Below are 14,317 nucleotides of genomic sequence, written 5' to 3' on the forward strand. Positions count from 1 at the left end.
TTTGATATGTTAGCAAACTGTTCAAACCAGTCACGACTAATTTCACATTTCAGCTGATTTCATTTGCTAGCTTGTTTATGTTGTGTTCCTGAAATACATACATGCTTACAATGAACATATCTTAAATTTACAATAAGATTGTTAACGCATGTAAAATTATGGCTGCGGAAGAAGGTTTTGAACAGGTATTTTTTATATACATTACATATTATAGTTTTAAAGAACTTTAATATTTATTGTTAGCTTTAATGTGAACTTGAAAACTTTCTAACCTCAGTTGTCACTTGTTTAAAGTATGTCTTAATTTAATCATCAGAACTTAACTTGGCTATACTGAATAAAATTAATCGTTGACATAAATTATAAATTAAAATTTAATCAATTTAATTACAGTTTGAAGATGAGGAGGCCGAAATACCAATCGGTGGAACTTTACCTGGCGGTAGAAAACGTTTGTTTTCAAAAGAATTACGTTGTATGATGTATGGTTTTGGCGATGATCAAAATCCATATACAGAGAGTGTGGATTTGTTAGAAGATTTAGTTATTGAATTTATTACTGAAATGACTCATAGAGCTATGGAAATCGGACGCACTGGTCGTGTTCAAGTGGAAGACATAGTGTTCTTAGGTATTCTTAAAACTAATTTATACAAAAGTTTGTTTACTTATTTAAATTATTCTTTTTTGTATATACAGCATATAAAATTTATTTTGTATGTATCAAACTTAATACTCATTTTGTTTCATAGTTAAAAAAGATCCAAGAAAATACGCAAGAGTGAAAGATCTGTTAACAATGAATGAAGAATTAAAGAAAGCTAGAAAAGCATTTGATGAAGTTAAATATGCAGGTACCGTTGCTCAGTAAACTTGTTTTAACCGTTTGTTAATACTTCAGTGTATGATAAATAATTTTTATTTTATTTGAGTTTAATCTTCTATTAGATATTTATATTGATTTCTATATTGTTTTTTATATATTTCTTTTTCGAGTTCTCTTAGCAAACTCAGAGCACTATAATAAATAGAAAAAGTTCAAATAAAATTTATTCGTATATAAATAAAATGTCTCGAATTTTGAACTTTTTTATTATAATCGTGCAGTAGTACCGTTAAGAATAAATGTTGCATTGTAGTAGTTGCACAATCACTTATAATTTATTTATAAATATGGAATGCTATGTGCTTGTGTATTGCATCCCTATATAATACTTACTTCTTGCTTGCTTATTTACAGTAATTTTAAAATATATATATACATAGAAAGTATTATATTGTCAAATGTATTTAATTAATTTTATTTTATAAGAAAAAGTAATCATTAAAAAATGATGAATCATTAATGTAACAATAAATTAGAACCGCATAAATGGTAGCCTATTATCCTCTCCTTTTTTGGAAAAACTTTTTGTAGATTGATATATACGGTTTGTTTTATATTTGTGTACATGATAATGCAATATAAAGGAAAAATTTTAGTTAGTTACATATAAGTCTGTATTTTTTTTTTTTGTATTATCATTAATATACATATCATAAACATCTATACAATGCATAATTTTATTTTTTAATTGTAATAATTGTTGCGTTGTAAAAATTTAGTAGACTAATTTCTATACAGCTATATATAAACATCTTAATAAGTAGAGTTTATTTATTTATTTCAAATAGCTTAATTATTTGCATACTCCTGTGTTTTTCAAATATAATGTGTTGTAGTATGTACATTTACTATAACATTATTCATTTAGATTGATATTTTATGCTTATATTTAAGTATATTTTTTTCCTCAATTACCCACCTCTTTATTAAGCTAATATTTGCTTTTTAAATTTTTATTATGCAATATATACTTAATAGTGCATGTTTTGTACACAATTTACATTTGAACATTATATCTTGGTTTGACATAGCTGTAATTACATTGCTATTAGAATATATGTATATGTGTGTGTGTGTGTGCGTGTGACTTTTTTTTCTTTTTTAATCATAGAGGAAAGCACTGCAACGTTTGCCTGGCCAAGCTGCATTTGAACTTTATTAAATTATAGTATATGTGAATTGATATCAGAAACAGCTTGTTTTGCTGACAGAATAACATCATTGAGTCCTACCCCTTGGTATGAAGAGCCACACAACCCTAAAGGAATTTTATGCGTGGAGATATAATTGCGGATGCGGGTTAAGCGTTGCATGTGACCTACTATGTGCTGCGGAATACAATCCTTCAAAATGGAAACATTGAATGCTATGGGATCTTCCTGAATGTGTAAGATTTCCCGCACTTGGTTGACTGCTACAGTCAACAAATGTTCATCAGATGAGCATTGCCCAAAGTATTTTTCAAACCACGCACCTCCCATCATCACTGTCAGTACCTGGATTTTAACAAGTATAAATGTTTTATCTCCAAAAGTTTTTCTAATTCGTTATACAATCAAAAAAGGGTTCATTTTGCAATGTTACATAAGTACTTTGTAACAGACCTGGCTGCGCCAGGCCTGTTCCTAGCTGTACGCGCCCCGAATCCGAACCCCCGAACACTTTACAATTTAGTATAACAAAACAAAAGATTGATACAATAAAGTATAGTGTGACTTGTGAAAGCTATAACAAAAAAACCAGTAGGTAATAAAAATTCCTATTTATACATACTGTTGCATCAGATTTTTGAGGAACAACACACGAATCAAATATCACTCCCAGAATTGGTCTTTCTTCTCTTGGTGGAATCAGGACTCCAAATGCATTCATAGGTAAGACATCTTTAGGGAATTGAAGATTCACAATACCTACTGTTACAGTAGGTATGTCTTTTAATTCATTAGCTAATTCTGGATGTTGAGCTTGCACAAGATTAGCTAAATTTTTTGCGGGCAAGCTTGAAATAATATGAGAATATTCTTTAACTTCTCCATTTACATTTAATTCTACAGTGTCTTTGTTAAATTTAAGCTGTTCACATTTGTGTCCCATTTTAATACTGACTCCACGATCAGTTATATCTGTAGCCAGCGATTTTGGTAATTGTTCAATACCTTCCCTCATGGTCCATATTGACCACATTTCTTTCCTTGCTCTTTCCTTTAAACTCTTCTGTGTATTATCTGATTGTTCCTTTATTTCAATGTTATTCTCTTTATCTTTTACTTTAGTATTTTTGCCCCTTTTCAATGCCTTTGCTATTACTCCTTTGACTATAGAACCATGTTCTTGTTCAGCTTCGAATAAACTAGTCATGAATGACTTTGCACTTATTTTGTGAGGATCACCTGCACAGACTCCCACCACGATCGAGCTAACCAATTTGTCTGCTACATCTTCGCCTAATCTTCTTTTCGCAAAGTTATATATACTTTCATCATCGTGAACAACTTTTGGTGCTCTTAAATCATTCCATACAACGCTGAGTAAAGAACGATTCAATAGGGTATTTTTTTTTATAATACCTTTGAGAGAATTAGGTAATAAATGTAATTGATCATCAGTATATATTAAACGACAACGGGCTGCTGGATCACTATTTAGAATAGGAACAATTTTATCTGATAATTGTAATTGTTCCATCAATTCTAATGTATTTTTTCCACCTTCACCTGAAGGCCGGATTGTCCGTGGACCTTGTTCAAAGATCGTACCATCAGGTAATTTTATAGAATGTACCCAACCACCTACACGATTTGTAGCTTCATATATAACAATGGGAATCATTTTTGCATTTTGAAGAGCATAATATGCAGCCGATAAGCCAGATACACCTGCTCCCAATATCGCCGTCATTTTAAATATGTGCTAATATTATTTTAGTCAATAATTTTTACTTGTTATGTACAAGAGAGTAAGTATTGTTGTATGTATACTTTTTAATGAATAAAACATACGTATTATCACTACACAGATAAGAAATGTGTCATTTTTTCAAGTTTCGTAATCGGATACCGGTTCGATATTGTTGCTTACGATAGTTAACTCACGTTAGCGATGGTTTTAATATTATTGTGAAATAAAGATTTATATATACAAAGTAAACATTAAATAATTTACTTATATATGTTTCCAAAATTATTTACATTTTGTCATAAATTCATTATTTATAATACCTGAACACAAGTCAGGTTATGTTGCCATTTCAAAATGGACTGAAGAGTGAAGAGTGCTCGAGTTGAGTAATAGATGGTAATAGATCTATGAAATGCTTACAAAATAAAGTGACATGCACTGAAATTACAATCTGTTATTCAACGAATTTCCATTTTTAAATAGTTTGCGTAAATACTGCTAAGAATATATATTTTATAATGTATGTATATTTGACAAATTGAAGCCTTAGTAATTTAACCAAATATAAGAATATTAATCTAAAATATCTAGAAATATAAAAATAATCGCGTTTAGAAATAATTTAGATGATAAAAAATGAATGAAATGATACTAAAAAACTGTGATATGATTATAATAATCTAAAATATTTTTATTCTAATCTTGTTAGTAAATTTAATCAGACGTGAACGTACGTATTCCTCCGCTTACGTCAATCGCTAATTATAATGTGCGAACGATTCTTTTGATATTTTAATTTTCTAATTTTGTGAACGTTACTGTCAATCATCACACTTGATATTGGTGAGATTCTGTTATTCTACAATTGCATGAGAGATTTTATTTAAGAGTTCTGACATAAAGATTCTTTAATAAACTATAAATTGGTATAAAACGTACACAATTTGAAATATAATTATTAGAATTGTTTTAAATACTATAATTATCTATTAATGTATTAATATTGTACATCTCAGAATTTTAAATATAACAATCACAAAAATGAAACACGGCAGTAGATTGTTATCTATCCTCCTGAAAGTTTCTGAAAAAGCTGCAAATATTGCAAGGGCATGTAGGCAGAATGATGCTCTTTTTAAACTGCTTGTGCAAGAGAAATCAGAAGAGGAGAAGAATCCACGCTTCTTTCAAGATTTTAAAACACTGGCAGATGTTCTGATACAAGAAACAATTAAGCATGACATTCAAAAAGAGGTAAGTTGAAATTCTGTTTTAAATATATTTATTTTTACGATGAAATCTTAAAGAATTAATTCATAATGTATACTGATTTTATAGAACTGCAACTAATTTCTTACTGCAATTAGTTTCCAGAATTGTCCAAGGAAGTGCATGGAGAAGAAAATAATATATTCAGTAATGCTATGGGTGAAACTATAACTATTAAAGTTTGTTCTACTATTAAAGAAACAACCAAGTTGTTAGCGAAAGTGATGGGCAGTGATAGTACTACGGCAGAATTATTAGCCATAGAAGTCCATAAAGATATTGAATCTTTAGATGTTCCAGTGGTTGCAGAAATACCTTTAAATTTCGATATTAATGTTGATGACCTTGGTATATGGATAGATCCAATTGGTAAGAAATGTGATGATACAAATCACTATGATAGTATTCTAAAATAAATAGATTCTAAAATAAATAGATTCTATTTGTGTCTAATGTAGTGTCAATAGACTATTCTAAATATCAATATTCTAACATTGCTCAGTAAAATAATACACGGAAAATTCATGGTAAATATGTTTCCGCTGCACTGTTTAAGCTTTACCAATTTGAAAGTAATGTTAATTGACTATATTGTTTCTATTTATTTATGTACCAATTTCACCTAGTTATTAAAAATTTTGCATTTTTCTAAGTTTACTTCCTTTCTTTTGTCGTATGCTTTGAATCTTTCTTTTGTTTATAACATTAAATCACTGCCTTTGTCGGCAAATATAATGTAATTAGATTACTTGTCAAATGTTGTATTTGTTTTGTAGTATAATAAAGCTTGCCTGAGGAGCAATTCGTGGAAATTTTGTAGATTCAACTGCAGATTATATACATGGAGGGGAAAAGGTGGACGAAGCGACTGGCATACATTTGAGCGGTTTGCGTTGTGTTACTGTTTTGATTGGAGCATATACTAAGAGCATGGGCATACCAGTTTTAGGTGTAGTTAATCAACCTTTCCACACGAACATGGACACAAGGTAAAATACGAATTTCTTTAACTTGTTTCAGAAAATATTCATGCACCAGTATATTTCATAATTTATTTAATAGGTGGAAGGGAAAATGTTATTGGGGATGTATCGAAAATGATATTGGAAAATGTTCAGTATCAAAAGAACCTACCGATAAGAAGGTAGTTGTTCTTAGTAAAGTGGAAGATGCTACTATAAAAAGTGAACTATTAAATGCTGGTTTCACGTTAGTGGAAGCAGCAGGAGCTGGTTATAAAATTTTATGCGTTGCTCTTGGAGAAGCTGAAGTTTATATATTGTCTAAAAAATCCACGTACAAATGGGATACTTGTGGCCCCCATGCTCTGTTACGTTCTTTGAATGGAGGTGTTATTGAATTTCAAAGTTTTATAAATGATGATTCAAATTATTTGGACGTAAAATATGTGTCTAAAACTAATAATTTCTCGAATAGCAATGGCTTGATAGCATATCGAGATCCTGAAATTTTGCAAACATTAAAATCCATTTTATGCAAGTAATGCATTTTTAATATTACTTATTGCAGTATAATTTTACTTACATGTATTATGAAAATACCTGTTAGTAGAAGTTTAAAGATTAAAAAAAACTTTATTGATGTTGCATTTATTGTTAAGTATAGTTTTACATTAATCAATGTAAATGATTTATTTTAGTGAGTACAAAGATTATGTTAGATAATCTTTTTGGATGTTAAACGTGTTTACCATGTACTATACGAACTTTATCCAATGGATCATATAAAGAGATGTTTTTATTCGCATTTAATAATGCATTTTATTTAAGTACTTCTGTATGGAAATATTAGTCATACCAACAGTATGGAAACCATTCCTCTATAAATTACATTATTACAGATTTAATTTTGCGACGCTTTGTTTATTTTCAAGAGGAACAGTTGTATTTCTTTAAAAAATATATGTAATATTAAAATAAATATGATGTGATATCAAGTCTGTCCAACCATAGGACTGTAGAAGATTGATAGATGTTATATTTTTATTTATATTTTAAATATTAAATGTATTTTTGTGATAAAGAAAATAATTGTAAAGTATTTTTGAAACCAAAGCTTATGGTCTGTATTGCATATTGCCATATAATGATTGTTTTAGAAGATTATTTATATAAACAATTGTATGAAGTACTTCACCTAATATTTTAATTACAGAATAACATTCATTTACAATCAATTGTAATTAATAAACTGTGTTATTAATTTTTATTGTTAAATTTTGATTTCTTGCCTAACATTGACTTCCTTTGTAACGACCTGTGCATTGTAGTTTAACAATGTATATTGTTTGTTTGAGAACAAAATTATTTTTTACATAGGATTGCACAGACGGGAAAATAAATAGGGATAGCCACGTTTAGTTAAAAATTTCATTGTTCTTTAACGTCCTTATTATGTCATTAATGTTTTATTAGACATTTTCAACAATGAACATTACGTACACATCTAGTTTACTTAACGATTTTATTATCTATAACTAAAACGATTTATATATGTAGAATTCAGGTCCAGCTGTTATGTGCTTGTATAATAAATGCTAGTATTTTTATATACAATTAAACTACAACGTTTATAAATAACTTCTTATATATGTACTTACACAATTTTATTATAAAATGTAACAAATTATTACGACTTGAAAGAAGGAATTCCTCGAATTACTTTTTTCAATCTAAGCAGATTAATAGTCCCAGAGGTTTCATTTTTTTCCAATTTCCTATGTTTGTAGAAGGAGGCATAAATAAAATTACAAAAGTATTTGAATACTAAATTTCCGTTTTTTTTATCTTTTTCGGAAATGTAACGGTCAAATACTTTTTGGAGCCACTGTATATGTAATATATAAATTAATCAAAATTTAATTTTGTTCTACAATTTGTTTCAAGTCCTCTGATCAGACGTATTTCTTTGCGTTTTATCTTACAACTATTTTTGTTGCAATTGTTACAAGTTGTACTCGCTGATTTCTTTTACACTCAAGTATTTATTCTTACGCTTATCATCGCTTAGCATTTAATCGGGCTTATTTTAATTATACAAATTCTTTATAATTGTTCCTCTGTATGCCCTTGTGGTCGTTGCACGTGATGAGGTCGAAACCTATTGTATCGAGAACTGGCACTTCTTACAGGCGCATTATGGCTTCCATTTGTTTGTCGAGGAACGCTAATATAAGTTGTGCATGTGTTCATTCGTCGCAGACCAGAGTGACCCGAGCCATCAACACCTAAAGTAGAAAAAAATCATATTAATTCATGATTATCTATCTCTTTATGAACTAGAAAACTTTAAAAACATATAATGGACACCAAGCAGTGTTAGATCTTTAAAATTTACTTTGATTATAATCTTCACGATATTGTTAGTTTAGAAGTTGAACATACAAGGCCTCATGTAATTTGTACAATTATCTTTAGCAGTAAATAATTATAAAAATTTTTTTCTGACGTTCCTGCTTCTTTTTCTAAATTTGATTTTTAATCGTTACCAGGCACAATTGCGAGAAGAAGGGAGATCGAGGAAGCAAAACACTCCTTATCCCTAGTTTTCTTGTTTTTCTAGTCTCTTAGCGCTTCTTAACTGTTTAGGCCATGAGCGAGGGAAGACTGATCCACATACATGCAAAAAGTGTCAAATAAATTAGCAAATCAGTACTTTTGTAGTAAAGTCGTCTGGCATAAATGTTTGAATTTGTTTAATTAGGAGACATCCTGAACAAAAATATAAATCAACAACATTTCATTAAGAGAACGAAGATGCAATTTATTTGAAGTCCTCGTCTCTATTTTGCCTTTGATCTTCTTATCAATTGTTATCACACGATAAATATGCTTGAGACTATTTTTAGGAAATGCAACTTATCTAAAAGCCTCTAACAAGTTTAATTTATACGCGAAATTTCCTTAAATTGATAATTTGCTATTTTAATTCTCAATGGAAATTAGTATACTAGCAGTATAGTCCGAAAAGGAGTAAATCTATTATACATGGAAAGATTAGTCTACAAAGTAAAGTCAAATATTTTCGAACGAATAAGCTCGGCTTACGGTTATTCAAGCGAAGTTCAAATACGACATCTTCAAATGCGGAATTACTGAGCTATAACAAAAATTTATCACGTAAATCCTTTTTCGCCCTGCATAGTACGCTCCCGTATAACGCGATCAAGAATATTGTTTCAAAAGACTATATGCACTTATTGCCAAAGAAAGATGCTATACTGTATATAATCTCTGTAAACAATTTTTTGATTTATAAATATATTTACAAATATATTTGTGGATCGATGAATTGATTGCGATTTGTGGGCATGCCATGGGTACATATTGAACATCTTAATGATATATGGGTATGTATTACTACGAATAAATCGGTTAAAGATCAATTACCATTTAAAGGGATTCCAACTAGGCTGGCATTGTTATCGTTACGTTGCGTCCCGTGACGGACAATACGGTGCACGCCGGATAAACGACTAATCGCGATGATAAACCCACTTCGAAAACTCGCATTCATCCAACAATAAATTACTGGATTGTAACAGGAATGAGACATGGCCAGCCAGTGAAGACCCATCCATATAAAGGGAAGTCCAGACCAGTTTTTCAGTAATGGCCCATCGATTATTAGCTAAACAGAAAACATAATTTCGCACTACTATTGACATAACGCGCGAGAAACCTTTTAACTTCAATTTTAGATTGGTTAAATCATTTTTGTAAGCTAAACTCTCTATGTTAACTTTTTAACGATGTCCTATCGGCAATTAAGTAAACATAAAATGTACTTTCTAATGTTTAATTTTCATTGTTTTAAGGAGCAAGATATTAGTTTAGCATTGCACAGAATAATAAGAAATTTATTCAGATCTCGTCACTTACGATTAATATATTAAATGGGAGCCAACAGATTGTGAATACTATAACAACAGTCACCATCATCTTCACCATCTGAAACATATTAAATATAGACACATTTTCGCATAGTTCTCAAAACCGTCTGATGCTTGCGTAGCCTTAACAATTGAAACACAGCGAATTAATAAGAATTAACAAATACTAACAACTAGACTGCAGGTTTTATGCATTTGCGATAAAAACGAGTAGATGAAAAAACAGTAAAAGGACCAAAAGAATTTAGGAAGACATACCGATGTACTGGTGATTTTCACCTTGTTGAAACGATTAAAGAAAGAATTAAAATTTTATTTGGCTGCTATCTCTTACAATTAACGCACACAATTTTTATTTTGCGTAAAAACCGCAGCCTCGAGTCCGAATCTCCATTGCCAAGTACGACCGAAAAAAGGCGATTAAAAAGGACGAATAAGCACGATGGAAAATGAAATTTTACTACATTTTCGTTATTATCATCGTTTTCATAATTTCGTTGTATTTCGTTGTATTCTGCTTATGCTTCACGTATTTATGACATTTTTTTATGTTGGTGGTAAAGTGGGCGTTGGAAAATAGTAAAATGCGAGAAAAATACGTGGACGGGCAAGAACTCTGGCTGGAATGTCCAATTTGTTAGCGTTAATACATGCTGCTATCGTAAATATTCTGTGGCCTGTTCAGCACGAGCTTAGTTTATTGTGCGGCTAGCGAATACGTACGTCTATGGTCGCACGTTATCGCAGATAGCAACATCGTTTCCACAGGATATTCAGTATGGAGAACGGTTTAGTTTGTCGGCATTTTCGAAAAGATTCGATTACTTCTCGTGGACCTTTCCGCGAGAAAGTATTTAATAAATCAATTAAATAAAAGGCATCGAAAGCTTATTCCAGGTTTCCAGTCGCGAAAGTACTCGAATGAATTGTATATAAACATTTTTATAAGATTCTCAGGAGACTCTCCGAAGTGTCGCAATTTAAAGACAGTCTTTCAGTTTACAGCCGGATGCTTTTATACTTCTTCTGAATTCCGATCGCAGTTCTTTCATACCTGTTATTTATAAACCTGTTATGCATCAGACACGCTGCATTTTCTGATATTTTTGCCTCTCTGCTTCTTATTTCATGTTCCCGATACATTCTTCCATGTGGTTTTTCACGTTTGACTCCCCTCTGCATACCCCTTTTTTTGCATAACGCATCTTCTTCTACTAGAAGTCTTCTGGTCCTTTGTTGCAAAAATGAATGGATCGTGCCACTTTGTCTTTTTCTAGTTTCAGTAGCCTTTCATCTTGAAAGGCCAGAAAAATGCAGAAAAAAGCAAGATAACTTTGTCAAGGACTCTTTTTAAAAAACGTTTTGTTTTCGAGAAATTTACACAAACATCGTCACTTGTAACCTTCTGTTGCACGACGTAATAGTCATGCATGTATTTTCCTCCTTCACGTTTTTCGCTGTACAATGAAAATTTTCTGCCAGTTTTTCTTTATATTTTCCTCTGTTAGATGTCCTATTTGCTTTCTTTTTCCCCCTCACATGTTCCCTCTCCCTTTATTTCTTTTCCCATATGGTTGTTCCTTCATCCTTTTGTCGATTTCGCCACGAAGCACAATCGCCGCTATCGGGTCCCTTCATTGTAAATCAAAGTCTGTTGCTGCTACAGTAGCTATGAAAAAAAGGGCTCTGGAAACGCGTTGATGTTTTTCGTCATAAACGAGGGAGGAATCAACCCTCGTGGGAACGACGCTTCTCAAATATTTATGTTCGCTTCCCTAGAAAGACGAAATGGGAGTTGGTCTCGCAAACGAAGCCGTATCTATCTTTCGGCGAACTAACAGGTGATCTGAACGAAATAATAATCCGCTATACTCTGCCTATCCGATGAATTATGGTAGTTACCTCGGTTCTTAGCGTGTAAAGATTTCCGTGCATGTTTCGCATTAGTTTTTGTAGCGAACGAAAGGGAGGGGAAATAAACGAATAGATTGTACTATGTTACTGAAATTAATCCAACGAATCTGACGCGTTGACTTCATATCAATCATCCCACAAAAATTCCACGAAATCAAGTAATTTAGTCATTGTAACGAAATCTGGGGAGTGAAAGACTGGAGACCACGCTAAAATCACAGATATCAGACCATACAGATTCTAACGAAGTTCGGGGGTATTTTACTATTTTCCAAGTGTTCAGAAAACATTTTTTTAATATCATGGAAACAGTTTTTTGAACACATCAGAAATAGTTTTTTGCAGCATTCATAATATTTGTTCTTTTACATGTCAATATTCATTTCCAATTTTCTTTCTTAAGGAAAAATGGCTCCGTCAAATGAGTTCGCTTTTGTTCCAAAAAAGTACTAACCAAGGTCATTTATTGTACTTGCACAGGACTGGCCATTGTTTTCGCGAATAATGGCTGTCAGAATCCATAAAAACTTTTACACTCAATCAGTAACTCGAACGTGAGAATAGAAATGATAGTCGTCAGGAATTAATTGTCTCCTATCACGTCGACGTATTTTTTTAAGTAAAAAGCATATTTTCGGGAATAAAGATTGAAAAATACTACACTCGATAATTCTAAAGCAATATTCATGGCTCACAATTTCTCTAACTCTGTTTGTCTTGACACACACCTGAAATTTTTTTACGGAATAATTTGCAACTGGAATGTATATTGAAAGTATTACGTAATGGCATAAAAGTTCGTTGTACACAGTTTTTTTAAAATAATTACTAACACTTTAATGCTACTTGAGCTCTCTTGACTTTGGAATTCTTCTAAACCCAGCAGAGCTGTGTAGCCTAATGGAACTGTTAAAACTCAGGTTTGCATACTATGAAATATGGCCTGAGATATTCGAATAATTCTCTGTTAGTGGAATTTCACTGTTATCACAGTGTAACGTTACGGTTAATACTCTGATAATATCTCCATGCGACATGTTTCTCCAATTTTATACAACATTGTATTTAGATACAGCTCAATCTTCATAAATATTTATCGTTTTCTCGAATAATTTCATTTTAATGACAACTCGAGCTCCGAAGTTTGTTTATTTAAATAGAATCGATTATCAGGTAGTGTCGATAAAACATATTTGCGCAAATGTATACGAATACTTGTGACAGCTTCGAATACAGTGTCATTTGGTACAATTGAAAGGAAATAAATATCATGTTGTGTAACGAACGCATTATTTAATTGCTGGAAAATTGTTTGTATAAATAAAATCGTGCACTTGCGTTATTTGCTTTCGGTGTTGAGTTTTTATTATCGAAAACATTTTCATTTCTATCTAACTTTACAGATCATTTTGTGTCGGTCTAAATGCTAATGCAATTTGTGAAAATGTTCGAAATTATCAAAAATCTTCTCTATCGCTAAATCTAAATCTCTCGAAAAATTTATGGCTGCGCCGCAGGAAGAGGGAAATAGCTATTTTCAAGGAAAAACTCGGGAGAAAATGGGAAACGAGATCTTTCCGATATTCAATCTGTAGGGTATCTTTAGATTAGTATCCCTTAGAGGACTAACATTTTGTTTTGGGATATTATAATATTCGTACCTGCAAAATATATATTTGATGAAAATGATGAGTTAAGAGTACTGTCGTATTCTTTTCAACTGATTACAATTTTTAAGAAAGGAAATAAGTGTGTAACTAAAAATTAAAGAGATGTTTAATAAAGCAGATTTTATTTCGTATAAATATACCCACAATTTATGTTACAGTAAATTAAGAGATAAAATATTTACAGAACCATTTCATTTCTAAATGAAACTCACGAAAATTAAAAATTTTCGTCGAGTTTTATTGAATAACGTAAAATGGTGGCTGAAACTCTTGTACTTCTAATTGTGATAGTTATTATAACCAGGTTCCCGAGTCAGTTCAAGTAGCAAATTGACATCCGTATTGGAGAGTAGAGTAATATTTCGATGGAACAGTTGGCAGTAACGATGAAATTGGATTCTAGCAGTGCGGCGACTCAAAGACTAATCTAATATAATTGCTATAGTATTCTGGAAAGTTGTAAACGTCGAGTTCTCAAGTTAGTAAGCCGATATTGCATTTACAATAATTTCTCAAATATCCCGTAGTTTGCGTTATTTGACTTTGCCACATATCGATCAGGGAAACGAAAGTCTCAGAATGGAATTTGTTATAATTAATTCACTTTTTCTGACGGTTCTACTATTCAAGGTTGCAATCAGAAGTTAATGCGTTCGCGATACTCGTCGCTTCTGTTTAATTGAAAAGATGAAATCGCGACTGAAACGGTAAATGAGGTACGTGATGTTTATGGAAAAAGTGTTCCGCAAGAAAGTACTGTTTGCAAAT

The 14,317-nt window shown here is 31.4% G+C and overlaps 5 protein-coding genes across 16 annotated transcripts in view; 3 read left to right on the forward strand and 2 right to left on the reverse strand.

Annotated features, from left to right (window-relative positions):
* The window catches only part of LOC143356310 (pancreatic lipase-related protein 3-like), a 149,475-nt gene that overhangs the window by 116,571 nt on the left and 18,587 nt on the right, over window positions 1–14,317 (forward strand). The window lies entirely within an intron of this gene.
* Window positions 48–2,227, forward strand: Taf13 (TATA-box binding protein associated factor 13). 2 transcript variants are annotated; one of them, XM_076792125.1, is made up of 4 exons: window positions 48–185; window positions 394–631; window positions 753–854; window positions 2,098–2,227. In XM_076792125.1, exons 1-4 carry the CDS (start codon window positions 159–161, stop codon window positions 2,100–2,102), a joined length of 372 nt encoding a protein of 123 aa, XP_076648240.1. In that variant the 5' UTR covers window positions 48–158; the 3' UTR covers window positions 2,103–2,227. The 2 variants fall into 2 exon arrangements, with proteins under 2 accessions (XP_076648240.1, XP_076648239.1); XM_076792124.1 differs by lacking the exon at window positions 2,098–2,227 and having other exon boundaries at window positions 753–1,373.
* Ppox (protoporphyrinogen oxidase) lies at window positions 1,712–3,784 on the reverse strand. The gene is made up of 2 exons (XM_076792112.1): window positions 2,660–3,784; window positions 1,712–2,382 (listed from the first exon to the last, which is right to left on the reverse strand). The coding sequence occupies exons 1-2, from the start codon at window positions 3,782–3,784 to the stop codon at window positions 2,050–2,052; spliced, it is 1,458 nt and encodes a 485-aa protein (XP_076648227.1). The 3' UTR covers window positions 1,712–2,049.
* On the forward strand, window positions 3,727–7,278 carry Ipp (inositol polyphosphate 1-phosphatase). Of its 6 annotated transcripts, none has more exons than XM_076792119.1 (5): window positions 3,727–3,842; window positions 4,801–5,038; window positions 5,152–5,422; window positions 5,874–6,042; window positions 6,116–7,278. In XM_076792119.1, exons 2-5 carry the CDS (start codon window positions 4,826–4,828, stop codon window positions 6,555–6,557), a joined length of 1,095 nt encoding a protein of 364 aa, XP_076648234.1. In that variant the 5' UTR covers window positions 3,727–3,842; window positions 4,801–4,825; the 3' UTR covers window positions 6,558–7,278. The 6 variants fall into 6 exon arrangements, with proteins under 6 accessions (XP_076648234.1, XP_076648231.1, XP_076648230.1 ...); XM_076792116.1 differs by lacking the exon at window positions 3,727–3,842 and adding an exon at window positions 4,125–4,180; XM_076792115.1 differs by lacking the exon at window positions 3,727–3,842 and adding an exon at window positions 4,166–4,304.
* LOC143356306 (RYamide receptor) overlaps window positions 7,442–14,317 on the reverse strand; it is an 84,244-nt gene continuing 77,368 nt past the window's right edge. For 4 of the 6 annotated variants that reach the window (XM_076791875.1, XM_076791872.1, XM_076791873.1 and 1 more), the window contains exons 5-7: window positions 9,955–10,023; window positions 9,463–9,703; window positions 7,442–8,300 (exon numbers count right to left, since the gene is read on the reverse strand). In XM_076791875.1, coding sequence (XP_076647990.1) covers window positions 8,119–8,300; window positions 9,463–9,703; window positions 9,955–10,023 — 492 coding nt within the window. In that variant the 3' untranslated portion in view covers window positions 7,442–8,118. Of the gene's footprint in view, window positions 8,301–8,561; window positions 8,680–9,120; window positions 9,173–9,462; window positions 9,704–9,954; window positions 10,024–14,317 lie in introns of all 6 variants that reach the window. The other 2 variants (XR_013082651.1, XM_076791876.1) reach the window with 2 other exon arrangements.

This window comes from Halictus rubicundus, chromosome 8 (genome assembly GCF_050948215.1).
Source record: "Halictus rubicundus isolate RS-2024b chromosome 8, iyHalRubi1_principal, whole genome shotgun sequence".
Lineage (NCBI taxonomy): Eukaryota > Metazoa > Arthropoda > Insecta > Hymenoptera > Halictidae > Halictus > Halictus rubicundus.

Excerpts from the sequence above, each read along its gene's own strand:
- Taf13 (XM_076792124.1), top strand. The coding sequence starts at position 159 with ATGGCTGCGGAAGAAGGTTTTGAACAG. Across the intron at positions 186-393 it reads CGGAAGAAGGTTTTGAACAG|TTTGAAGATGAGGAGGCCGA; the intron begins GTATTTTTTATA and ends ATTTAATTACAG. Across the intron at positions 632-752 it reads GGAAGACATAGTGTTCTTAG|TTAAAAAAGATCCAAGAAAA; the intron begins GTATTCTTAAAA and ends TTTGTTTCATAG.
- Ppox (XM_076792112.1), bottom strand. The coding sequence starts at position 3,784 with ATGACGGCGATATTGGGAGCAGGTGTATCTGGCTTATCGGCTGCATAT. Across the intron at positions 2,383-2,659 it reads CTCAAAAATCTGATGCAACA|GTACTGACAGTGATGATGGG; the intron begins GTATGTATAAAT and ends GTTAAAATCCAG.
- Ipp (XM_076792119.1), top strand. The coding sequence starts at position 4,826 with ATGAAACACGGCAGTAGATTGTTATCTATCCTCCTGAAAGTTTCTGAA. Across the intron at positions 5,039-5,151 it reads AGCATGACATTCAAAAAGAG|TTTCCAGAATTGTCCAAGGA; the intron begins GTAAGTTGAAAT and ends TACTGCAATTAG. Across the intron at positions 6,043-6,115 it reads CACACGAACATGGACACAAG|GTGGAAGGGAAAATGTTATT; the intron begins GTAAAATACGAA and ends TTTATTTAATAG.